The 25,972-nt window shown below is 41.1% G+C and overlaps 1 protein-coding gene across 1 annotated transcript in view; it reads right to left on the bottom strand.

The window, feature by feature from the left end:
* LOC119419398 (SH3 domain-binding protein 4) overlaps positions 1-17,973 on the bottom strand; it is an 87,443-nt gene extending 69,470 nt beyond the window's left edge. Inside the window, exons 1-2 of the mRNA XM_037686707.1 lie at positions 17,801-17,973; positions 5,790-8,143 (exon numbers count right to left, since the gene is read on the bottom strand). Of these exons, the coding sequence (XP_037542635.1) occupies positions 5,790-8,143; positions 17,801-17,924 (2,478 nt within the window). The 5' untranslated portion in view covers positions 17,925-17,973. The remainder of the gene's footprint in view (positions 1-5,789; positions 8,144-17,800) is intronic.
* Between the last annotated feature and the right edge of the window lie 7,999 nt (positions 17,974-25,972).

The raw sequence follows: 25,972 nt of genomic DNA, 5'->3' as shown, positions 1-25,972 counted from the left end.
TATATATACACACACACATATATTAGTGGTGTAAGGGTACAAGTGGGTGAATTGAACTGTTTCGGTACAGCATGTTCAGTTCGGTCCATGTGCGTACTGTTTCGGTTATTTTTTGACTCATTAAATTTTATTAACGAGAGCTTATGTGCCACGGAACTAAAGTTCCTAAGCGTGTTTCAGCATGGTGTTATTATCTTGCAACATGCGTAGCATTAGCAGCCTAGCATCTCATTGCAGTCTCCTCTTTGGGAACATTATTGCTTTTTTGTTAAAAGACAAGTGAACAAATCCAAAGCTGTGTCGACACTGTTTCATGGAGACTGGATCTGCAACAGCAACACGTCTAACTGGTTAACACACTTGAAACAACATCATCCAAACGTGAACGTCTCTTCTACAAGGAAGAAAAGCAGCTTGGTTCAAAGACTGATAACAGCAGCATTTAAACAACCTTTATCAGGTAATTGAGATCGGTCCAAAGCAATAACACAAGCTGTAGGAGTTTTTAAACCTATGGATCTATGTTCGTATTCTGTTGTTGATGTGCCGGCTTTAAAGTTTTTGAGCCCCACTGCCTACGACATCCCATCACGTCAACATTTCAGCCAAAAAGTTGTACCAGCACTTTATGAAAAAGCCCTGGAGCCCAGATTAAAGTCCTGCCCTGATGATGATGAACGAGAGAATACTCAACAGAAACGATGACCGTCCAAGAAGAGGTATTGTTATTATAATTATTATCTAATTAACTTTTTTATTTAAAATTATTGTCCCATGAACTCATTTTTTTTTACCTCTTTGTGTTGTTTGCAGTCTGTGGATGTCATTGAGTTCCTCTTCAGGTAAGTCATTCACCAGAGATCACTTCCAGCTGAGAAGTCTGTGATGACTGTATTTAGAGCTTTTCCATGTACAGGTGGGAAGTAGCAAGTCCCTTCTGGAGCAGGTCCAAGAAGAGGTTGTGAGTAAAAAAACAGCCTGTTGCTGCTTATTGTTCTGGTTCTGACTGTTATTGTATTTATTAAGATTTTTATTATTGTTAGTATAGTTTATTTATTGTAAAGAGTGTCGTTTATTTAAAATATCATCCAAATATTTTGATTGTATTTATTTTATACAAACTTATTATTTACTTGGCATATTTTCAAAATAAACATTTTGTAAGTCTATATATATATATATATATATATATATATTTTATAATTTTTTATATAAAGGCATTTAAAACCCTTCCCACATTCTTGCAATATTCTAAACAATGTTTCTCAACTCTAAACGCTCTAAAATACACAGAATGTCATGATTTCAGCTCTCTGCTACTTGCCAGCGCTCTCGGCCATGCCCACTTCTCCACTGCAGAGCACAGATCGACAGAGGAGGAAGGAGGAGCTGCAGGAGGAAGTTTCTCCTGTAGTGTGGCCTGCACACAGGTTCAGCAGGTGCTAAATAATTTAAAATAATTCATTTTAAATAAAAATTCCATGCCGATGGTGCGGCTCATCCATTAATCAGCCAATTGTGTGTCATGTCCAGTCTTACTTTGAAAAACCGTGATAGAGGGAGTCAGCGAAAAGCAAACTGTGATGTAGTGAGGGACTACTGTACAACTCAACAGCTATTAAGAGCAAAAACACACATTTTGAACATGTTTAAAATCCAAGCATCAAGATGACAAGCCTCTACAATCCATCCATCCATTATCTTTTATCTGCGTCTTCCATTTTGGGTCACGGGGGTCGCCAGTGCCCATGTCCAGCAATCACTGGTACACTCTGGACAGGTCTCCAGTCCATCACAGGGACACATAGAGTCAAATGAGACAAACAACCATTCACTCTCTCACTCACACCTAGGGACAAGTGAGAGTTACTAATAACATGCATGTTTTTGGTCTGTGGGAGGAAACCGGAGTACCCGGAGAAAACCCACGCATGCACAGAGAGAACATGCAAACTCCACACAGAAAGGCACCACCGACTGGGATTTCAACCAGCAACCTTCTCGCTGAGAGGCAGCAGCTCTACCAGTTGCACCACCGTGCTGCCCAAAATTGAGAATTCTCTCAGTAAAATTTAAAAAATCTTGTTTTTTTTAGTTGTGAGTTCATTGAACTATTGCTTTTATCTTTAATTATTATTTTTAATTAATTGTTCTTGACTTTTGGCAGTTTATTTTAATAAATACATTTTACACTAATTAATCACAACAGAACAATATAACAGAGAGAAAAATCAGATCACTACATGTATTAAATTGTACATCAGGGCGATTCAACTGGTGGCCCACAGGCAAGACCCGGCCTGCGGGTGACTTATGTCCGGCCAGCTAAATGAGTTCCTTAATTAAAAAAAAAAAATCTGTGAGAGAGACCTTTAAATAAATTAAAATGGCAAATATTTCAGTCAGAGAGACAATCCTGTTTTGAGCCCATCTCAATTTTCAATATTTTCATAAGTACGCTCTATGAAGAGGCCCCTTCCCACTGAAAGCGTTAACTTACACAACACTAAGCCAGGCCAGGCACTGTGACTTCATTCTTCAATGGGGATGCTCACTGTTAACGTCTCGGTGCTTTCCCCCTTATACATACTGGGAACGACTTCAACATAAATACCAAAACAAACCAGAACAGGACAACAACAAGAACAAACCATTTCCACACTCAGAAACATTGCACATATAATTCCCAAAAGGCTACCCAGCATGCTTTGCAGCTCACATAGTCTCTTTGGGACTCTCACAGAGAGAAACTATGCGAGTTTGGGGAAAATAAAATAAAGTTTAAAAGAAACATTTTTGCTTTAATCTGGGGTCTACAAAATTCTGTTTTGGCGTTAATGATGTTTAATTATCTCCATTATTATCTTTATGCTCACAGCTGAACATGCATCAGGACAATGTTTAATTTTAATAATAATAATAATAATAATGTCATCACAATGTCAGCACTGTATGTTTCCATACAATGGCGAAATTAGTCTCTGCATTTAACCCATCCACCACCAGGTGGTGCAGTGGGCAGCTATTGAAAGCGCCCGGGGGACATTTTGGGGATGAGACGTGCTGCCCAGAGACGCCACGTGATGTGCAGTGACTGGGGATCGAACCTGGGACTCTCGGGTCCCAAGCCGGCTGCCCTGCCTCTACACCATCTCGGCCCCATCGAATAAATTAGCAGAGACACAAGTTTAAAGGCTGCGTGTTCTCACCCGGACTCGCTGTTTCTCTCACTCCCAATGTGCAGGAAGTTCTGATAAACTGATCAGTGTGTCACTCTGATCAAACAACAACAAAAAGATTTATTACTGAATGAATATTGATGATAAAGACACACAGCAGATTTGTACTTGGTTTAAAAAAATTACCACAAATACGATTGATTGAGGTAATTCATTGTAATAAATGGTATGAAGGAGACATTCAACACACATGCATCCTGCTCGCTCCTGGACAGTGGACCCCAAGTACTTGAAGTCCTGCACCTTTGTGACCTCTGCTCCTTGTAGCCTCACTGTTCCACCTCCTCCCTCTCACTCACACACGTGCTCTGTCTTACTACGGCTCAATTTCATTCCTCTTCTTTCAAGTCTGTACACCCCCCTCTCCAAGTTCTTAAAGTTGTTATGGTAGACAAAAACTTTATTCATATTCAGGTCTCTCTTGTAAATGAGTCCCCGAGGCTCAGTGGGATTAACCTGTATGAATAAAGGTTGAATGAATGTCTCTAAAAAAACTGATGGCTGCATGCTGTGATTATTTCCAGAAGACCCAGCAATTTCAATGAAATCCAGATAGAAATAACAACAACAAAAAAAAAGTACAGTAAAACTTCCCAACAGAGCTTATTTTCATCCACCACCTTTTATTATGTTCTCCATACTGCAGTTTCTCTGTTTATAAATGGCTCTAACTAGTGTTTACAACTTGTGTAAATGACAGTGTTTCTGCTCTGTGTTACTTCAGCTGTAGTACATCTGTGTCCTCTGTCAGAGGATGATAAACTTACACTGACAAAGCATATACAGGGATAAACTCTAAATGTTGGAGCGGACATAAAGTAAATATCAAAGGAGCAGTTATATTGTGTTAGTCATCTGTAGAGGAGAATCACTCCCTCCCTAAAGCTGTACTGAAAGTTCACATTTAAGGACAAAAGATGAAATACCGAAAGGTCAAGAATGTTTGTATATTTCCAGTGAACACTGGTCAGCGTTTTCAACTGAATACTGAATAGAGAAAACTACTGCACATGAACAGGACAGCTAATCTGTTTGCAAAAGAATGTACTACATTTCTACTACATGTCAGAACTTGGACAAACACAACAAAACAAAACAAACTAAACTATATATTTATGCAGATAATGATTCTGATTTTATCTTTTACAACAGAGTCAGTGAGAGTTCTCAATGTCTTTACAGAGTGCTAACATTAACAACAATAAAGATGGTCAAAGTGTCTCCATCTTCTCCCGTTTTCCAAAATTTAAGTCCGGTTTTCTTTTTGGGTGCTGCCATGTTATATTTTTCGAGCTGGAATCAGCACAATAAGGATGTGCAGTACAAAAGTGCCAAACATTTCAGCAACAAAAGAAATCGTCCAGATGACCTTACTGAACATTGTTGGATTTATACCTGGATTAATGAGCATGGACTCTGGTGAATCAGCATACACATATTATACTGATATATCGACTGTCCCCACCTTCTTTCATTGTTGGGAACTATAGTCAGCAGGGAACTGTTTTATGGAAGCTACCATGTCGTATCTTAGTTGATCAGACTTATATTGCCAGACTTAGGAATCAACATAAAATAACATCTGAGAAAATTATCTCGAGTGCATTTTTATTTTTTAAATTAGGAAAATATTGTGATTGTTTACAGGGGCAATACTTAAAACATAAACTGCAACCAGCCAACTAACGGCATTCATCCTTTGTGGCTTTAACTTCTAGCTTTTAATCCTGTCTAGATATAACCCATCTCAGTGTTAGTTATAATGAGTGCAATACCTATAAACTCTTCTTCTGCTTCCATATCTGCAGCATAGCATTATTGTTCTGTAGCATTAAAGGATTAATCTTGCCCAGTTGTACTTTTCAACATCAAACCAAAAAAACTTGTTTAAAACATTTGTCTGTTTACCACTTTATAAAAAACAAAAAAAAACTTGAGTTCAAGCTACAAGAGTAAAGATTAATTCTTGAATGCGTTTCACTGCTTGGGTTTGTTACTTTGGTTTGACTTGTATGTTTATAGAGATTAATTGGAATTATAAGAGCAGCATATTGTGCAATGTGAAACTCAACATACAGTGGTAGGAGGGTAAACAGCTCTGCTGTTTTCCACACTCCTCAGGTCCCTATTAGACCCCGATGCCTACACAGCATTTATTGACTGCACTCCCAGCAGAATTAACAGATTGGATCACAGCCTAAAGCCTGAAGCCCAAAGCAGCTGTGAGGAGATTACAAATGGTAGGAAAGGAACACTTTGTATCTGAGAGAAATTTCCTACTAGACGAAAGCAACATGCCATCAACAAAAACGGGTAAATCATGTCATTTGGACCAGTTTTTTTTTTTTTTTTGCTGTTGTTGTTACCTACCTGGATAATTGAGCTTACAACCCCTTTTCTATAGGTCATCAAAAGTTAAATATGAAGAACAAAACAAATTCACATGCATCTTGGCTCTTTGAAAAAGCAATTAGTATTTATTATTCAATTAGTTCCTTTTAGGAAACATTAAGTTACTACACCAGAGGAGGATCCAAGGCTGTAACTTACCGTCAGAAGTTCTTTCTGGAAGGACTTCCTGTCTTTGCTCTCGGCATTGTTGCAATCCTCTTTCAAACTCTCCAGCACCGATGCCACCCTTTCTGGTTCGCTGTCCAGCTCAGCGCGGCAGAAATGCATCAAGGGTAGGTTGACATATCCGAGGGCGTCTGCAAACACTTGCCAGTTGCCAATGTTCTCCATCAGTACAGTTCTTACAGAGGCATAAATGTAAGTAAGGAACTTACAGGGCTTTAGAATTTGCTCTAATAACACTGATGTTGTAAGATCAGGCCCATTAAAATAAATGGGTTTAACTTTACCGACCACTAGAATATTCTTAGCATGAACAAGCCCTATTTTGCCCTGATAATATCCAATGTACCACTCCTTTGTCCACAACTGACCCTTCAGCTTAATTTTCTCCTCACTCAGTAGAGCTATAAAGTCTCCTTTTTTGTACTCAAGCAAGTATTGATTTTTTGTTTGCCGGATTACAGTTTTGATTAATTTCCCAAACTTCAGGTTGTTTATTTTCCTGTCTTGGAAAACTGGGTACTTGGTGGCAACAGCAAGAGGAGACAAAACTATTTTCCCCAATTCCTTCTTCTTCAGAAATCGACGTTGCACTGATGTCTTTGGGCCTGTCTTGGGTGGTGGTGTTGGTGTTTGTACACAAAACTGAGCAAGTATACAATCTTGATCATCTTTGACTTGGATTCTTAAGGTAAAATCAGAAACATCTTCAGCAATGCGTGAAGAAATTATATAAATCAGCCGGCTAACTTTGCCTAGCTTAACCTGAAAGCCCCGAACAACTCTGGCCTGTTCACTAGCCTTTACTTCATAGTTAGCCATGTTGGAGTAAACTCCAACATCTAGATCTTGTGGTTTGGACAATACAAACTGGTGTTTACCCCAAAGCTGCAGCACAACAGGTGGGGCAGACTGTGCCTGTTTTCCAACCTCATTCACCAGAAGAGTATTTGGGGCACAATCATGGCCAAACATTGCAATGACTGTTTTGAAGGATGGGTGAATATGTTTTGGACCATATACTCCTAAGGTGATTTTTTTGACTACATGTTCCCAGACTGTGGAGTCTGGAGGGATGGACTGAGCCTGGGCCACCACACACACATAAATACATGGTTCAAGGTTGTCTAGGCACACCTGAACTGTGTTCTCATACATGTATGAATGAGGAATAGGAGTATAAGGTCCCTCTTTACAATCACTCCTGACACATAAGACTTTGGTTGTCTGCCTACTCTCCATTTTTACCACAACAGATACTTTCATCTCCAAGGTAATGGTAGTTTTGGTTTCCATGTTGCTAAGTTTGATTTCTACCACAGGGCTGACAGTAGTACAGCGATCATTGTTGAGCTCCAGAGGTGGGTCAAGCAGAGCTTTCATTGAGATCTGTTGTGTGTCCCCATGTAAAACGTGGCCCTCAGGTATGTGGATGCTGATGTTGGTGTCAGGAAGTTGGACAGCACCTCCTGAGCTGTCCAGACGGCATACAATGTTGGTCTCCACTGGCTGTGTTTGACCCCAACCTGGGTTATGACCCAACGAATCCAGGTCATGGCAGGATCTGGCCAACTTGCGGTGGGTTAGCCAGGCTGTACGAAAATCCTCCCTGCTCTGAAACTGTTCTGGTGCTGGTGCTTTGAGTCCTCCAAAGAAACCAGTGGTGGATTCAGGGGCATTTGTCTGAGCCTGAAGAATGGACAATTCAGACAAACTGTAGGACCGTTTGCTTCTAAAAAATGGGTTGTCTCTGTGTAATGTTTGCCCTGCACCCACAGTTGGACTAAGAGGGTTCAACTTAAAGATATTACCACTAAAGTCATTGTCTGCAGCATTTCTGGTTGAACTGGGTGAAGAGAATGTATCAAACAGAAGAAGATCAACACATTTCTCATTGCTGTTCTGATCAAGTGATCTCTGATGTCCCCCATTTAGAAAAGGGTTTGTAGAGGTATGGGATGTTGCAAAAGGATTTCCATTTTGGAAGGTGGTTGGTTTCAAAATCACTCCTGTCCATTCTCCCAAAAGATCCATTTCTTTAGCCGCCTCCTCACTACCGTCTCCCACCATGTCAATCATCCCACTGTCACTGAAAGACGAGTCTCTATAATTGATAGGCTGCACATATGCTGCAGGGATGTAGCCCATCTCTGTGTTGTTGTGGGCATACCACCACTCTCCACCCGATGAATCAAGAACATAAAGGCGATCCCCTTTGGAGAACTTGAGAGTGGTGAAACTAGATGGGCAATAGTCCTTTATGGCAACAACTTCCCTGGCAGTGCCAAAAGAGGCAGTGGCATCCAGTCGTAAGGCACTGGGAGAAGGCACTGGAAAAGACAGAACCATGTCAGGTATAGGCAGATGTTATAAACTCATCAAACATTTTTCTACATGTGTAGAAGTGTATTAAATGCATGTGTAAATTGAAATATTTAATAATAAAACAGATCATAGAATAAAATATTACAAGTAAAACATTGTTATAAAAATGAACAAAGAAACACATACAGCTCATTTTGTTTGCCTAATTTACAAATTCATATAATATATGAATGTGAATAGTGTATTTTTCAAGTCAACATCCACAAAGCTGTTAAATATCCCAATAAAGAGTGCTCCATTTCTAATGCCCCTTTTCCATTAGTACCTTTAGTACCGGTACAGCACGGTTTGGCTCGGGTCGGTACGGTACACATTGTGTTTCCATTACGCTTTCAGTACCGGTTCCAGTGTAGTGGGTGGGATTCAAATTGACATCACGCGCCTCACCAGCTGGTGGCGGTGAGACGCTAAAACAGGTTTCAGTACAGGATGAGAATTTATTTTGGTTTCTGGTACTTTGTAAATTAAAAATAATACAGATTATTAAAATGATTGAATTAAACACACACACACACACACACACACACACACACACACACATATATATATATATATATAAAATTCCTGCTAATGAACTTTAGTTCACCATTAAATCTCTAATGAACCAGATTCTACAAAAACATCAATATTTGAAATTTTATACATTTTCTTCATCATTTGATGTATTTGCACTAATTGCGTCTACTTTTATTGTTCCAATTTAGATATGTTTTTTTTTTCTCTCTTGTTCACATATTTTTTCAGAATCAGAATAAGCTTTATTATCACTGCACCGAAATACGAGAATATATACGTACAGCCGTCTGAAGGATGGATGGAGTGTACGAAGCTGCTGCTATAAGCGCGGACTTCTTATTCTTTTCAGAATATATTTTTTAGATAGAAAAATGGACAAAGCCATGAGGAGAGGGGTAGTGGTATTACCAAAAAAGATATCTTCACACCTTGTCCTAACAGGACACGATTTAAGACATCAAAATAACTCTGCCAGCAAGCACATTTATGAACACGTTACATATGCATTTACAACCAGGCGGTCCATGAAGCATTAACAGATAGTCCATTGTCCTGATAAGATGATGGTCAGCTGGCACAGTTCTGATAAGCCTTCACAGAAGGGGAGGGGGGTTGCGATACACGAAGCTTTTCCTTAGTTTACAAATTTCCCAGGAGAAATTGATAAGTCGGCCTATTCGAGGCCAGCCAGGAGTCCAATTCAGATAACCACAATTGTTGATTTATTTATTTTTGAGTAAATCAGCCTTGACTCAAATAACTTCCAACTTACGGTTTCGCTCGTAAATCAGCTGATATTGAGTCCTCAATGCACGAACCAACCTTCACATAGACAGCAGCTTAATGAGGTCCAAATTCGCTGCGACCGTCTTCTTTGTATGTTGATAAACCAGGATCCAGACTATTCCAAAAACATGAAACCTGTTATCATAAATCCAATTATATACAATTTCGGCATCCTCGATCAACAGCAGAGGTAGACACATCACCCCCAGAGATTTATCCAGCTGCATGCATGTCGTCTGAGCAGATGAGGGTTCTCCAGGATCCTGTCACTTTGTTGAAACAAATTTATAATTTACGTCGAAAGTCTAGTTGGTCAGATCCAAAACAGTAGTTTTCATTTCGGAAAGGTGTAAAAATAGGAGCTGCTCTGATACACAGACATTAATCAAAAAAGCAGGAGGAGAACAGGGAGCAGGGAGGAATGTGTGTGCCTTGTTAGAGAGCTAGTGAGAAAAAATTATTATTTTTAGCTTTGCTTTAAAGTTCTTGTTTTGTGATTTGTACATCTGTGGGTTACAATAAAGTTGAACTAAAGGCTGTATCTCTTCTTTAAACATATTTGAGGGAAATACTCCTGAGAGATCCAATAATTTTGTGTCTTTTTATGATTTTGCAGCCGAGTTAACTTTAACAAATTATTTAATAGCCATTAAAGTGAAAACAAGATTTCATGATAAAGCTGGCACCGTTTATTTTTTATTTTTTTAAATCTTTACTGATTAAAAAAAACAATACTTTTTTTATATACATAAAATGTTTTTAAAAATAATTTCTACCGTCCATCTCAGACCTGTCCCGGTCCGCCATCTGCCGGTTTCGGGGTTCGGCGTTCATGATTACATGAGGCCGGGGTCCGGGCAATAGCCTTCTGCAAGTCAGTAGCTTGTTTGTATGATCCTCCATGGCGACCAGTAGAGCTCGGAGCCCGCAGAGCACGCAAGGCTGGGATCCGGAGCCCGAGCCCTGAGTCGGCACCACGGAGGATCTTCTGCGGTGACCAACGAAGCTCGGAGCCGGGGAGATGACGCCCTGCCCGGCCTGGCTCCGGGGGAGAGGACCGGGGACACTGGCAGAGCTCCATCTAGCTCGCTCTGAATTTTGTTGTCAGCCACCAAGCACAAAAAAATGCCTGCACTTCAGCATTAGATCACGGTGTTGACATTATTGTTTTTGAAAATCTTTAAAATAGGTCCAGCCGCTGCTCTGGGTTCCGAGTAATTGCAAAAGGCGAATTGATGTTTTGAAGTTTCTGAAAGATCCAGTGACTCCTCCCCCTGACCAATCAGTGACTGATAGTGTTCTGACGTCACGTTTTGGTACCTGCTCGGCCCGGTTGGAACCACAGAGCCAAGGGTTCTAAAAAAAAGGGACCGGTTCTAAGTACCGTTACTAATGGAAAAGCCTTGGAACCGTGATGAGGCGAGTCAAGTCATGCTGTACAATTACTAATGGAAAAGGGATATAAGAGTGTCACCACTAAGCATGGGTGAGTTTCTAGCTTCAAGGTGTACCACAGATATAAAAAGTGACTATATCAATACCATTTCTTTAATGACATACCAGAAATGGGTAGTCATAATAGTTAGTCATATGTAGCACAGAATAATGCTGAGCTTTTCTACTTGAAGCTGTGAGCTACCAGTCTGCTGTGTAAAGGAGTCCAAAATAGATCATTCTCCTTAAGATTTTCCCTCATTATAAAAAAGACTGTTCGTTTTGGTTAATGTTTTTTCATTATTTTTTTTTACTACTAAAATGAATATCTGATGGTCAGGACTTGTCTACCAAAGGAGTGACACCCATCTTTTTTCATTGTAATGCTATTTTGAAGCAAATGTTTGCAACAAGCAACAAGAGTTAGCATATGCATTTGTGACATGCACAACCAGCTACAGGTTTGCAACTGAGACCAATAATCTCACTTATTAACCAGCAGTTTCCAAATCAATATTATTAAATTAGATTATACCTAATCCTCAAAATATCAATAGCTGATGACCACAAACTTAAAATTAATGTCACAAGTACATAAAATATCAGTATCATTTATCTTCTTTTGGCATTTTCCTCTTCAGGGGTCCAACAGCGAGTCATCCTCCTCCAGCTCACTCTGTCCTCACTCCAACTACCTCCATGTCCTCTCTAACTGCATCCATATATATATCATACATTATTTGGTCTTCCTCTTTGTATTTTTCCTGGCAGCTGCATTTCTAAAATCCTTCTACCAATATACCCACTGTCCCTCCTCTGGACATGTCCAAAACACTGTCCCTCCTCTGGACATGTCCAAACCATCTCAGTCTGGCTTCTCTAACTTTATCTCCCAGTTGCTTAATGTATGCTGTACCTCTGATGATCTAATTCCTAATCATCCACTCTTGTCACTCCTAAGGAGAATCTCATCTTCATTTCTGCTACTTCTAGTTCTTTCTCCAGTCTTTTTGTCAATGCCACTGTCTCCAGACCATACAATATAGCTGGTCTCACCAATGTCTTGTAAACGTTTCCTTTGACATTTGCTGACACTCTTGTCACAAGTCACACCTGAAATGTTTCTCTATCCACTCCATCCTGCCTGGACTTTCTTTTTTACCTCTTTACCACATTCCCCATTTTCCTGGATATTTGACCCCAATTACTTAAGTCATGCACCTTTGTGACGTCTGCTCCTTGTAGCCTCACTGTTCCACCAGCCTCCTTCTCATTTACACACATGCACTCTGTTTTACTATGGCTGACTTTCATTCCTCTTTTTTCAAGTGCATACCTCCACTTCTCCAACTTCTCTTCCACCTGTTCCCTGTTCTCACCACAGATTATAATGTCATCTGCAAACATCGTAGTTCAAGGGGATTCCTGCCTGACCTCATCTGTTAGTCGATCCACCACCAGAGCAAACAAGAAGGGTCTCAGAGCCGATCCTTGATACAATCCCACCTCCACCTTGAAGCTATCTGCCACTCCTAAATCACATCTCACCACTGTCCTGCTGTCCTCATACATGTCCTGTACCAGTCTAACATACTTGTCTGTCATTCCAGATTTCCTTATACAATACCACACCTCCTCCCTTGGCACCCTGTCATACGAGTTTTCTAAACCCACAAAGACACAATGAAGTTCTTTCTGACCCTCAATGTACTTCTCCATCAGAATCCTCAAAGCAAAGATGGCATTTGTGGTGCTCTTACTTAGCATGAAGCCATACTGCTGCTCACAAATAGTCACCTCTCGTCTAAGTTTAGCTTCCAAAATTCTCTCCCAGAATTTCATTGTGTGACTCATCAACTTAATTTTCCTGTAGTTGCTACAACTCTGTACATCAACCTTATTTTTAAAAATGGGCACTAGCATACTTCTCCTGCATTCCTCAGGCATTTTCTCACCCTCAAATACTGTAAGTCATTGAATATTTGAGTCAAAACCCTCACTGCCATCTCTCGAAGACATTTCCAAACCTCCACTGGTATGTCATAAGGTTCTACTGCCTTCCCCTTCATGTTTTCAGAGATTTTTGAACTGCACCCTCAATAATCTAACTTTTCCTGGTCCACGGTTTCTATGACCACTACTTTTCTTTCTCTTTTGTTCTCTTCATTTATTAGCTCCTCAAAGTACTCCTTCCATCTTCACATAGCACTCTCCTCACTCGTTAAAACATTACCATTCCTATATTTAACAAGTCTAACCTGTTGCACATTCTTTCCAGCCTGATCCCTCTTTCTCACAAATTGGTACAAGTCCTTCTCGCCCTCTTTAGTGTTTAGCCTCCCATACAACATCATACGCCTTCTGCTTTGACTTTGCTACCTCCCTCTTGGCTCTACATTTATTCTCCTTATGTCCTGTCTCCTCTCTTCAGTTCTCTCACTGTCATGTTTCTTCTTGACTAACCTCTCTCTTTGAATAGCTTCCTACTAGGGCTGGGCCATATCATATCGTTCATGATATCGGTAAAAAAAAGCTTGCCTGGGAAAATAAATGATATCATGATATGCTAATTTCATGACATAATATGTCAGGGCGCCCCACCCCATTAACAGAACCGAGCGCGCTGAACGACCAAACCGAACTGCGCATCCCCTCCACCTTTTTAGGTACTGACGTAACGCTAATTAGTTGCACACAATACTAGCTAGCTAAAAAGCTAAAAACAAACAATGCACAGCTCAGCTGTCTCTACACCCAACTCTAAACTGCGGGTACAGACAGCTCAACTGTCTCTCCCTCCCCCACCCCGCGCTAAGCTGCTGGTACAAATGTAGCTCATCTTTTTTTTCTCTCCCCAACCAGCACTGAGCCGCCAGTGTGGGCGCAGCTCGGCTCCGTCTACCCCGCTCAAACTGCTGGTACAAACATGTGCAACTCAACAGTGTCTCTTGAGTTCCACAGTCGGTCCATCCATGGACCAAGAACTGAGGCAGGTGATCAAAGACAGTGCAGTCAGAGAAATGGAATCATTCCTGCAGGAATAGAAGCTGAAACACCACAAGCTTCAGGGTCAGCTGGACACATTGTCAAGTTTTGGAAGTTATACATCATTTAAAGGCAACATATTTTTTGTTGTAGGTTACATTTATGCTCAACAGATCTTAAGCTTTAATTTTATTGTTATTTTGGGAAAATTCACCTGCACTTTAGTTTTTGTGTTGAATTTATTGATCTATATTTTGTGCCGACTTTTTCAATCTAAAAAACATAAGGATAATTTTTATTTATTTTTATACTTGGAGACTGAATACTTTACTAAATAAAGTAATTTCAGTAAAATTAACCCTTGTTTTTTTTTTTTTTATATATATATAATACTGCAAAGAAACGTGTCAAGTTAATTTTGCCAAATGAATAACTATGATTTCTGTTGTTTTTTTGGTCATATCACAAAATTTATCATTATCGTCAGAATGCACTGAAATATCACAATATTATATTTGAGCCATATCGCCCACCCCTACTTCCTACACGTCACTATTCCACCACCAGGTTTCCTTATCATCTATTCTCTGTCCAGATTACTGCCTGCATACCTAAGCCATTTCCATTCTCTTGGCAAAATCCACCACCATTTAGTTTGTATCCTGGTTTCTGTCCTTGACACAAAACCTACCCATCTTTCTTCAATGCGTCTTTCTTCACAAACATTTCCATTCAGATCTGCTCTGATCACCACTCTCTCCTCCCTAGAAATACACTATCACTTCATCTACATAATTCCAAAGTTTATGTTTCTTCACCATATCACATCTAACCTGTGGAGCATAACCACTGACAACATTTGGCATAAGACCTTCAGACACATCTCCCTATCTGACACACTTTTCACCTTTACTACATTCTTTGTCAACTCCTCATTCAGGACCACCGCTACTCCATTTCTCTTTCTATCCCAGTGTTTCCTCTACCATTATACAAGTGGAGCGCCCCACCCCATCAACGGAACCGAGCACCCTGTCTACCCAACCCCACCCCATCACCCCACTCACCTGTCAGCACTGACGTAACATTAAATTAGTGGCTCGCAATGCAGGTGCACGAGCTAAAAAGCTAATGGCAGCCTTTTCTCTCATGCTGATCCCCGCTCCCACTCCAAACTGTTGGTACAAACAGCGCACGGCTCAGATGTGCCTATGTCTCTTCACCCCCGTGGAGAAAACAAGGGGGTGTGGCATGAAGTGAAGGGAGCAGGCTTGAACTGAAGGACGAGTGATAGGCAAGCATAGAAACAGAAACTATGACAGGTGGGACTGACAGTGAGACAAAGAACAGGGGATGTGAACATGTCATGAAGGGGCAAAGATGGGGGGCCAGTGGGGGCCGCTGATCATGACATAGCCCCTCCTTTAAAGTCCGTCATCCTGACGGACAACCAGAAAAAAAAACCTAGCAAGCACTGGGTGGGTGGAGGGGGTTCGAAGGTGGGCAAGAAAAGAACTGGGTGGGTAGAGAGGGTCTTGGATGAGGGCAAATAACAGGTTGGCAGCCAGAAGGGCCATCCAGAGCAGTTCCTGGGTTCCGGTGGATGGCTCTAAGGCCATCCGGCAAGTGGCATTGTCATAGATGAATGGTCATGTGGCTATCCAATATGTGGTGATGGGACCAAATCTGTAGCAGGTGATACAGGCATGGGGGTCAGATCTGCGACAGTCGTGGAGACCTGTGACGTGGCAGCTGACATCGTGGAGGTCTGTGGAGCTGCAGCTGACGTCGTGGAGGCCTGTGGAGCGGCAGCTGACATCATGGAGGCCTGTGGAGCTGCAGCTGATGTCATGGAGGCCTGTGGAGCTGCAGCTGATGTCGTGGAGGCCTGTGGAGCTGCAGTTTACGTCGTGGAGGCCTGTGGAACTGCAGCTGACAACGTGGAGGCTTGTGGAACTGTAGCGGTCGTGGAGGCCTGTGGAGCTGCAGCAGGCTTGGGTCAAAACTACAGAAGGCGATGGGGTCAGAGCTGCAGCAGGTTTGAAAGTCATGGAATTTGCAGCCGAGCCTGGACCTGCTGCAGGCGAGGAGCAAGGTAAAGTCTCTGGGGTGGGTGTGAAAAACCTGGCACAGAACATGGTTTTGAACAGTTGCATTTGAATGTCCAGATTAGTCAAGGAGCCCTCAATCCCAGAGAACCACTCCTGTGATGGCTTTGAATCCATTTTGGCTGAATCATTCTGTCACGTTCGGGTTTTGGATTCTAGTAAGTAGAGATGCACCGATCCGATACCAATATCTGCATCCGTCCCGATAGTCGAAAAAAACTTCTGGATCGGGTATCGTGACAATGTGACCGGCCCATGACTGGGCAGATCTATTCACTCTAATTTTATGCTTTGTGATCTGAGTGACGTCACGCGCTAGCGAACTCGCTGCAGACTGATTTCAAAATGGAGTTTTGAGTTAATTCAGCACTGGGTTTGTAAGCTCAATCATCCAAGTAGACAACAACAAAAATGGCTAAATCATGTCATCTGAACCTGTTTCTGAAACAGGTACAGATGACATGATTTAGCCATTTTTGTTAATTCAGCACAGTTTTTCTGTATCAGATCGGTATCGGAGCAGTATCGACCAATATCAAACCACCAGATATCTGTATCGGAAGTGAAAAAAGTGGATTGGTGTATCCCTACTAATAAGCCAGACACAGGAGTACAAAAGAACAGCTTTTATTTATTTTGCTGCTGGATGGAGGAGTCAGGATCAGTAGTGTTAACAGGTCCTCACAGGCTGTAGGGAGAGAGTCACCTGTCAGCAATGACATCACTGGCAGAGCAACAAGGCAGAGTAAGTGATTCGTGTGGGGGGAGTCCAAGATCAGGGTCAAGATAATGAAACAGGGGTCATACACAGGGAAACAGAGAACAGAAACCAGAGCCAAGTCGCAATCCATAATCTTAGTCGTGGAGGGAGAGCAGAGTCGTTTACTGTGGTCTGATGTGCAGTCAAAATCCAAAGAGGGACGGGCAAGGTGAGGAAACCATTGTACAGGTGTGAGGTTGAGACAAGGCATGTCAAGGCCAGACAAACAAGGCTGTGGCATGTAACTATGGATGGCTTGATATCAGGGACCATTGAAGGTTTATTAATTTGGCACTGGTGGGTTGTGGACATGGAGTTTATAAAGGGCAGAAAACAGGTGGCTGGCATGAACGCCGATTGCAGAGGAGGCCTGGTGCTGAATGAATGGAGCAGGGTGAACAGGTGCATGGAATGAATGCTGATTACTGTGGAGAAAACAAGGGGGTGTGGCATGGAGTGAAGGGAGCAGGCTTGAGCTGATGGATGGGTGATAGGCAAGCATGGAAACAGAAACTATGGCAGCAGGGACTGACAGTGAGACAGGGAACAGGGGACGTGAATGTGTCATGAAGGGGCAAAGATGTGAGCAGATGGGGGGGGGGTCAGTGGGGACCGCTGATCGTTACAGTAAACTCCACCCAGAAAGGCTCCTGAACCGGGATTTGAACCGGGGCAACCTGTTCGCTGAGAGGCAGCAGTTCTACCAACTGTGCCACCATGCTGTCCCCATAGAATACAACTTTTGATAAATTATTAGCTATTCTATTTGTAAGGAACTGCTGTATATTAACTGGAATAAGTGAAATTCAGACTTTTAGTCCTTTTAAAATGATTTCAAACACTAAATAAATATTAGATTATAGATTGTTTTTTCAGCAACTAGTTTAGAAAATGTGAAATTTTCTAGCTATACTGTGTCTTTCCAGGGAAGTTTGATAATAAGAGTTCTAAGCACTTTACCAATTAGCATTTTGAACTTTTGTTTTAAACTTATTTTCTTGCTGAACACTGACCTTTGACATCTGTGAGAGTGGCTTCTGACACTCCTTCACTGAGATCGATGAGTGTCCCCTCTGATTTGCAGCGAGGTAGAGTAGGGTTGTTGGTGGTGGTGGCTCTGATCCGATGGGCAGCCATGTTGGGCCCGTCACTGTGCACCACACAGTTCCCTCTAACCACTCTGATGTACTTCAAATTTATAAGCAGTTCGACATCAACAGTTGTCCATGCTCTCTGCAAAACACAGAAGGAGTTGAGTCACACAGAGTTCATATAATTTATTATTTAAAACTTAGTAATTTTTTTAAACAAGCTTTTTAAAATATTCTCCTCTGGCTATAGCCATATTTTTCACTTTTGCTGTTAAAAGTCTTAATGTTTTTGGATCTCTGCTTTTTCGTGTCCTGTAGATTTAAGTTAGCAAGGAAATAAACAGGAAGCTATATACTGGAAGTGTATAAATAAGAGTGGGACTAAAGCTGTCTAAAAAACTTTGACGCACTTTAAAGAGTTTCAGTGTTTGCGCAGAAAATCATTCCATTGTGAGAGTTAGAGAATAATTTTAAATAGAATATCAAATGTAAGCCCTGCAACATTTATCTGGTCCATTTCATAGAATAAGATGTTGGTGTTTATGTTTATATATTTCTTATTATTTATTTCAACACATTTTGCTCCATCAGATACAGGATTTCTGAACACAATACCACAAGTGACTGACATTTGCTAATTTCAAATCTGAAAAAGTAGTTTTCGAAATATTTACAATATAAACTGTCAGATATTTACAATATAAAATGTTAGAATAAAACAAATAAAATGCATTTACCAGTCACAGATAAGATAAAGATTTCAATAAACATTTATATCACATAATTTTTAATGCCACTGATGTTTTTTATTTGCTTCAAACTCACTATAGAACTTAAAAAAGTAGGACATGACAATTGCTCTTTTGAAAATGCAGTTTCACTCCTTATAACGTAGCATTTTGTGGAAAGGTTATAAAAGTTTTATATCTTACTTTTTGTAGACAGCTCTTTGGACAACCTCAGATTGAAAAATAGTTTAATTTAACAAAACAAAACAAAAAATAGATTGCTGCCATTTTAAAACAGCTTCAGTCTCAAACACCTTATAATGGTTGATTCAGACATTATTATTTAGACCTGAACCGAATCATTAATCAAATTTTATTGGCCATGTATGCTCACACATACATGAAATTTGGTAGTGGTTACAGTGGCTCGCCATGCACTAAACTATCCCTCCACACACAGTTTTCTTTTTCATTCATTCAACCTTTATAACCTTTACCATGAGAACCGATCAACAGAGGATGCCATCTCCTCTGTGGTCCACACTGTGCTCAACCACCTAAAGCAGAAAAACTCTTACGTCCGTATGCTCTTTATGGACTTCACATCCGCCTTCAACACCATGATCCCCCAAACCCTGATGGACAAACTATCCACACTAGGACTAAACCCCTCCATTTGCAACTGGGTACTAGACTTCTTAACAAACAGACCACAGTTAGTGAGGATCCACAACTTCTCCTCCTCCACCATAACCCTCAGCACTGGCTCTCCTCAGGGATGTGTGTTGAGCCCCCTCCTGTTAACTCTGCTCACGTATGATTGTGCAGCTACACATCCAGGCTGTCACATTGTAAAGTTTGCAGATGATACAGCGGTGGTGGGATGCATCACAAACAATGATTAGTCCAGCTACAGGCAGGAGGTGGAACACCTGGAGAGCTGGTGCAAAGAGAACAACCTTCACATCAATGTGAAGACGACAAAGGAGATGATTGTGGACTTCAGAAGGAACAAAAACACTTACACCCCCCTGAACATAAGAGGATCTGCGGTGGAAGTGGTCTCCAGCTACAAGTACTTTGGTGTACACATGAATGACAAACTCAGCTGGAGCAACACCACCACCAGCCTGATCAAGAAAGCTCATCAGAGACTCTTCTTCCTCAGGTGGCTGAGAAGAGCTGGTCTGGGAGGCTCAGTCCTCACCTCCTTCCACAGGTGTGCAGTGGAGAGCATCCTGTGCTCCAGCATCAACATGTGGCATGGAGGCTGCACAGCTGCAGAAAGAAAAGCTTTGCAGAGTGGAGAAGGCTGCACAGAGGTCTGTCGGAGTCAGTCTCCCCACCATCACAGACATCTACACCTCTAGATGCAGGAAGAGGGCCACCTGCATCATGAGGGACCCCACTCACCCAGCACACACACTTTTTGTCCCGCTCCCCTCAGGGGGGAAGTTGAGGAGCATTAAGTGTAGAACCACTAGACTGAGGAACAGCTTCTACCCTGAGGCTGTTAGACTCATACCATACCATACCATACCACTTTATTTATAGAGCACTTAAAACAGCGACAAGGCCAACCAAAGTGCTGTGCAGACAAAACAACAGGTAACACACAAAGCAATATACAAAATGAGGTAAATCAGAATATAGACATAAAACTCATGGCTCATGAATCTCTAACCAGAATAATCACTGTGAAAAAAGTCACATCATGTTGTTGCTGATCTGTTTCATGTTGCTGCTGATCTGTTCGTGCGTGCTCATCTGCTCACACAGACTCATGTTCATGTTTGTGCTGATGTTCGACATAGTGTTTTTATGTTATGAGTGCTCAGTGTATATTTAGTTGATGTTTTTCTTAGTTCATATCTTAGATGTTATTACTGTTTTTCTTTTACATTTTATTGTTGGGTGTAACTGGGACCCTCTGTACATAATTTCGTTCCACCACATGTACCACATGAGGTGCGAATGACAATAAAGAAACTCTGACTCTGACTCTTTATTTAAACAGATAAATCACATTGAGCCTCAAAGACTCATTTACAAGTGAGACCTGTTTAGACAGACAAAAAAGTAATGAAACTGGACACATGTAGTGTTGTGGACTAGGCCTCCGACCAAAACCTGCCTCTGAAGACCTTCGTGGGACAGGAACTGTTATTTCATTGATTTGGATCCAGAAATACAAATGAGCTCATCCAGAGACTTTCTAATTGTATCCTGAACTAATCAATTGAAAGAACACTCTCTTTTTATATTATCATTACTATTTTACAATATCTTGATAATCAAAAGTGTGTTTAGTTCATACCATTTTTAAATGTTGAAGTGAACCACTCATTTTAAATAAACTGTGAAACAGTATTAATGATTTTTTAATCCTCATTTAAATTAGAAATCAAGTTAAATGTCTATTTTACAAAGTAATTATGCATTTTTGATCTTCTGTCTGAAATGAGAAAGAGTGATGTCGGTCAAAAGTCGGAGACAGTCAAAAACAAATTGTTAGAACGGGCTGTCGTGTTTTTAAAACTCTCAGACAGTAAATAAGAGGACTGGCACCTGCAGTGTTTCTCACTTCGCCAAAACATTTCTCTGTCTGTTCCTAAACATTTCTGCTGTTTTCTTGACTTGAAAAAAACCCTTTGACATCACTAGAACCACACCCCTGTTGGTTGCTTCAACCAATCAGGACTTACTAAAGTGACCAGAAGCAGAACTCTTTAAAAGTCGACACTTCCTGGAACTATTAGTCTTTGGAGTCGTCTGAGTCTGCTGGAGTAATGTCTTCTAGTTTTCTGAGGTTCTGGGAGAGTTCTAGCTGTTCTGGAGTTCTGGAGTTTTTCCACTGCTGAGTGGAACTTCAGACTCAGATTTCCAGGCTGATGGAGTCATCCATCCTTGCAGGAGTCATGGCGCCTCGCTGTGGCTCCACCAGGCAAATGCCCTACAACTTCTGAGGAAGTTTGTTCTGTTGAACGGAGTATCTCACGACTTGTGCTGAGTCGCAGCCGCCCCGAGGAGACGCTGAAAGGTAGCGTGCCAGGGACCTCTTGACCGTAGCGGACCCATCCTCTGCCAAGGTAAAGAGTCATCACGAGCTTCACTACAGGTGTACTGCAGGCGAACTGCGCTTGAAAGGAGCATGTTGTTCTGGTCTACAGACATACATCTTCCTCCACATCTTCCTTTAAACTCCTTCATATTTCCCATCTTTAAAACTCTTCTATCCTGCCAGTAATTAATCTAGATACTATATCTTCAGAAATGTCTGTTGTTTTTATTAAGTAAAACGTGCCAAGTTTTATTAATCAGAACCAGATCTGTCTAATCAAGTGTACAATGTTTTGATGTTAAAATTTTGATGCTGTTAATAAATGACCACCTTTATTTTGATGGGTCAAAGAAAATTAACGTCTCATGTCACTGATTAAACCATCTACGCATGGTACCTCTGTCACATGGCGGTAAGTAGCTCGAAAAAGAGAGAACTCGTTATTTTAAATATGACTGTAGTGAAGCTCTGAAGCTAACCTAGCCCTTTAAAACAATACATAAGAATTGGAGGCAAAAAAATTCCTATCAGACTCTTTCTTCTTGGCTGCAGAAGAAAAATTATAATATTAGAAAAAACACCTTGCACATACAAGCACATAGTGACATAGACATTCCACAGAGGGGGGAGACGACGAGAGTGGTGAGCATTGTCCATGGACGCTCTCGGGGGCACTGTAAGAGTTCTGAAAAGGATGAAATAATAAACCAGTTCCCTTCGTTGAGATCTGTAAACATTCTCGAGGGATGTCAGGGAATGGCCAGGGACAATGCCTATGGGAATCCAAGAGTCCTGAAATTATGACAAAATGTTTATTCAGCTGGTTTCCTCTGGTTGACAGTTTGAAATTCCTCAATGGGAGGGGGAAGGGGGGGCGAGTGTCAGATTACATGTTCTCCAGGCGAATTCAGATAAGTTGGCCTTCAAGGCCAGCCAGGGGAGCCAAATTCAAATAAACACACAGTTGTTTTGGGGACAGGCAGAACTTAACGACATCTACCTTGAGTCTGTGTTGGTCCACTCGGTTCTGAAATGTCCAAATTACATGGCCACACCGATGGAACGTGCCTGAGTAAAATCCACGAGATCTGATCCATTCTGCCAAAAGCATTTCAGTCTGGGTACTCAAGGCACAAACCAAGCCATTATAAGGCCAGCAGCATTTGCTGCCGATGACTTCCTTGAATGTAGATAAACCAGCAACCAGCTGAAACCAAAAAGCAGAAACCAGTTATCATAAATCTAATTATAAATGTGTCCTTAAAATCCACAAATGGCAGCAGAGATAGACGCATCATCAAGTCTTCCAAGTCGATGAGATATCCAGCTGCGTGCGTGCCAACAGGGCAAATCGGCTCGCCTAAAGCCTGTCTTCTCTTCTAACAAATGTTATCAATTATGATGAGGGACCAGCTGATCAAATCAAGTCCATAATTATGGTTTGGAAGATTTGTAGAGAGCGGCTATGAAGCAGTTTCACAGACAAGACAGAGCAGCGAAGCAAAGCGGAGAGGGAGAGGAGGGGAAAAGCATCCAACCTCACCATCACACTGCCATCGCACTACCATTAACCTACAATCACATCACATTACTATCCCACTACCAACACACCACCAACACACTACTATCACTCTACCAACACACTACCAATACCTACCATCACATCACACTACTAGAGGGCAGCTGTGGCTGAGTGGTTAGAGCAGTTGTCCTCCAATGCAAGAGTTGGGGGTTCGAATCCACCAGCAGTCACATGCCCAAGTGTCTCTGGGCAAGACACTGAACCCTTCGTTGCCGCCCAAGTGTGTCCCATCGGTGTATGAATGTGATAAAGCTCTGATTAGTCCCTTTAGAATGATTTGTTCAATTAGCTTTGTAGAGATCTAGTAGAGTGCTGTATGAATGGGTAAATGAGGACACAGATTGTAGTGTAAAGTGCTTTGAGTATCTTGATAAGATAGAAAGAAGCTATATAAGTACAGTCCATTTACCATTTACTACCATCACACTAGCAACACACTACCATCACACCACCATCACACTACCAATACCTACCATCACATCACACTACAATCACACTACCATCACACCGCCACTTCCATCACACTACCAACAGAATACCAAGACATTACTATCACGATCTCACTACCAACGCACTACCATCACACTACCATCACTAGGGGGACAGGAAAAAAAATTGATTTTTTAAAGAATTTAGATTCTTAGGCCTGGCCATTCTGAATCGATTCTAAAGGCCCATAAATCGATTTTAAAACACGTTTGTTTTATTTTTTTCTGCTCCTATTCCTGAGCATACTGCATATCTCATTATGTGTCCACTCAGCCGCTGTAGAATTGGGCCGTGTAGGCCACCGTACAGCAAGCTAGTTAGCCAGCTCCCTTTATCTGAATGGAGACTGTTTGTAAGGATAGTACCATTTCCTGTTTCTGTTTGTGTTTGTGTTCCCCACTCTGCTTTTTGTGCTCTTGTTGTTCTGCTCTTTGTGTGGTTTCTGTTCCTGTGTATCTGGTCCTGTTTTCCACTCACTCCTCAGTCTGCCTCTCCACTCCTCAGTCTTTATCATTCACACCTGTCCCTCATCAGCCACCTGCCCAGGTGCTCTCATTACTCACTCTCCCTCTGTCTTATAAAAAGCCTTTCTCTCCTCCACTCCTTGTCCGGTCATTGTTCTGTATTCACAGACATCTCAGTCCTCCTCTGTCCTGTTTTTGTCCACCTGATGATCTGCTCTGCCTGTGTACTCTGATGTCCTGTTCAGCCTTGTTTTGATCCTGTTTTGCCAGAGTAAGTTTTGCTGCACCGACAGCCTTTTTGTTTTGTTGTTTAAATAAATTATTTTTATTTAAACTCCTGCCTCGCTCATCTCCCTGCAAATGGGTTCCAACGGTGAGGATTGTGACACTGTTAGCATGGAGGAGGGGGATAATGCGATTCAACCCGCTAATTCGTCTTTAAAAATCATTTCAAATCCTACAATGTTCTGGGGGAAGAGAAAGGTTAACAAGAGCATGGTTGTTTGCAAGACGTGTAAAATAAAATTGCGGTACAGTATTTTGGAAATAGGACAAAATGCACAGAAGATGAAAGCGAAGCAGCCGTCCAGCAAGCTCTGCAACAAACTTCCAGATTCCCCCCAAATGCTGCGAATATTTCCCTCTCCATCTCCTGCTATATCACAAAGGATTTACGAGCAAACAACTCAGTTGAAGGCGAGGGGTTTAGGTTTATTTTTAATATGCTGGACCCAAATGTACGTTATTGCTTCATGTAACTTTTTTTTTACGATAAAGCGGCACCACAACTTCACCATGAAACAACAAATGGGAGAAGCTCTGATGTAGCTGCAGCTCAAAAGTAACTGTTTTTTCTCATATTATACTAAAACTAAACAAGTTGTACAACAAACTTAATGTAATTTGTCTTTTTAACAGGTTGAAGAGAGGCCATATGAGACACATAGCATGGAGCCAGTTCTAAATGATACAATTAGATGGTTTATAAATTACAGTTCAGAACTTGCACAGGTTTTGAAATTTTGTTAAAGAGTTACCAAATATGAATCAATATGGTTAAGACTGTGAAGTCTGTACATTTCAAATGAGGTTAAGTTTTGAAAATATAGCAAATGTTAGAGCAATATTGTTAAAAAACTGTAAAGTCTGTATTTTATTTTGAGTTAAAGATTAATGCAGTATGGTAGGGTGAAGTCCGTTTACTTTTGTATTTATATATTTTGAATTATTTGTCTGTGATAAACTGGAGACCAGTCCAGGTTGTCCCCTGCCTCTCGAACAGTGATGGCTGGATATGGGCACCAGTGATACCTGTGACCCGTAAAGGAAGAAGTGGGTAAAGATGATGGATGGATGAATTGTTTGTTCCTAGATCGTTTGTTTTTTTGAAAAATCCAGGCAACTGAGCTAACCTAATACTGATAATTTAAGTTACAGAATTTTATGCACTCCTGTATTTGTTCCTATTTTTGGTATAAATATAAAATGTTGCAAACAGATTTGATACAGTAAGGAACCTAAAATTAAAACTAAATGTTCTATTTGTAGGGGTGTAATGGTACACGTGGGTGTATTGAACCGTTTCGGTTATTTTTTCACTCATTAAATTTTATTAACAAAAGATTATGCGCCACGGAACTAAAGTTCCTAAGCGTGTTTCAGCATGGCGTTATAGTCTTGCAGCATGCATAGCATTAGCATTCTAGCATCTTTCAACATTTTTCAGTCAGGCCATCTGGACAGTTTCTTTTTTTTTTGTGCTGAAACATT

This window comes from Nematolebias whitei, chromosome 13 (genome assembly GCF_014905685.2).
Source record: "Nematolebias whitei isolate Nwh7 chromosome 13, NemWhi1, whole genome shotgun sequence".
Classification (NCBI taxonomy): domain Eukaryota; kingdom Metazoa; phylum Chordata; class Actinopteri; order Cyprinodontiformes; family Rivulidae; genus Nematolebias; species Nematolebias whitei.
This window is presented reverse-complemented; position numbering and strand designations above follow the sequence as displayed.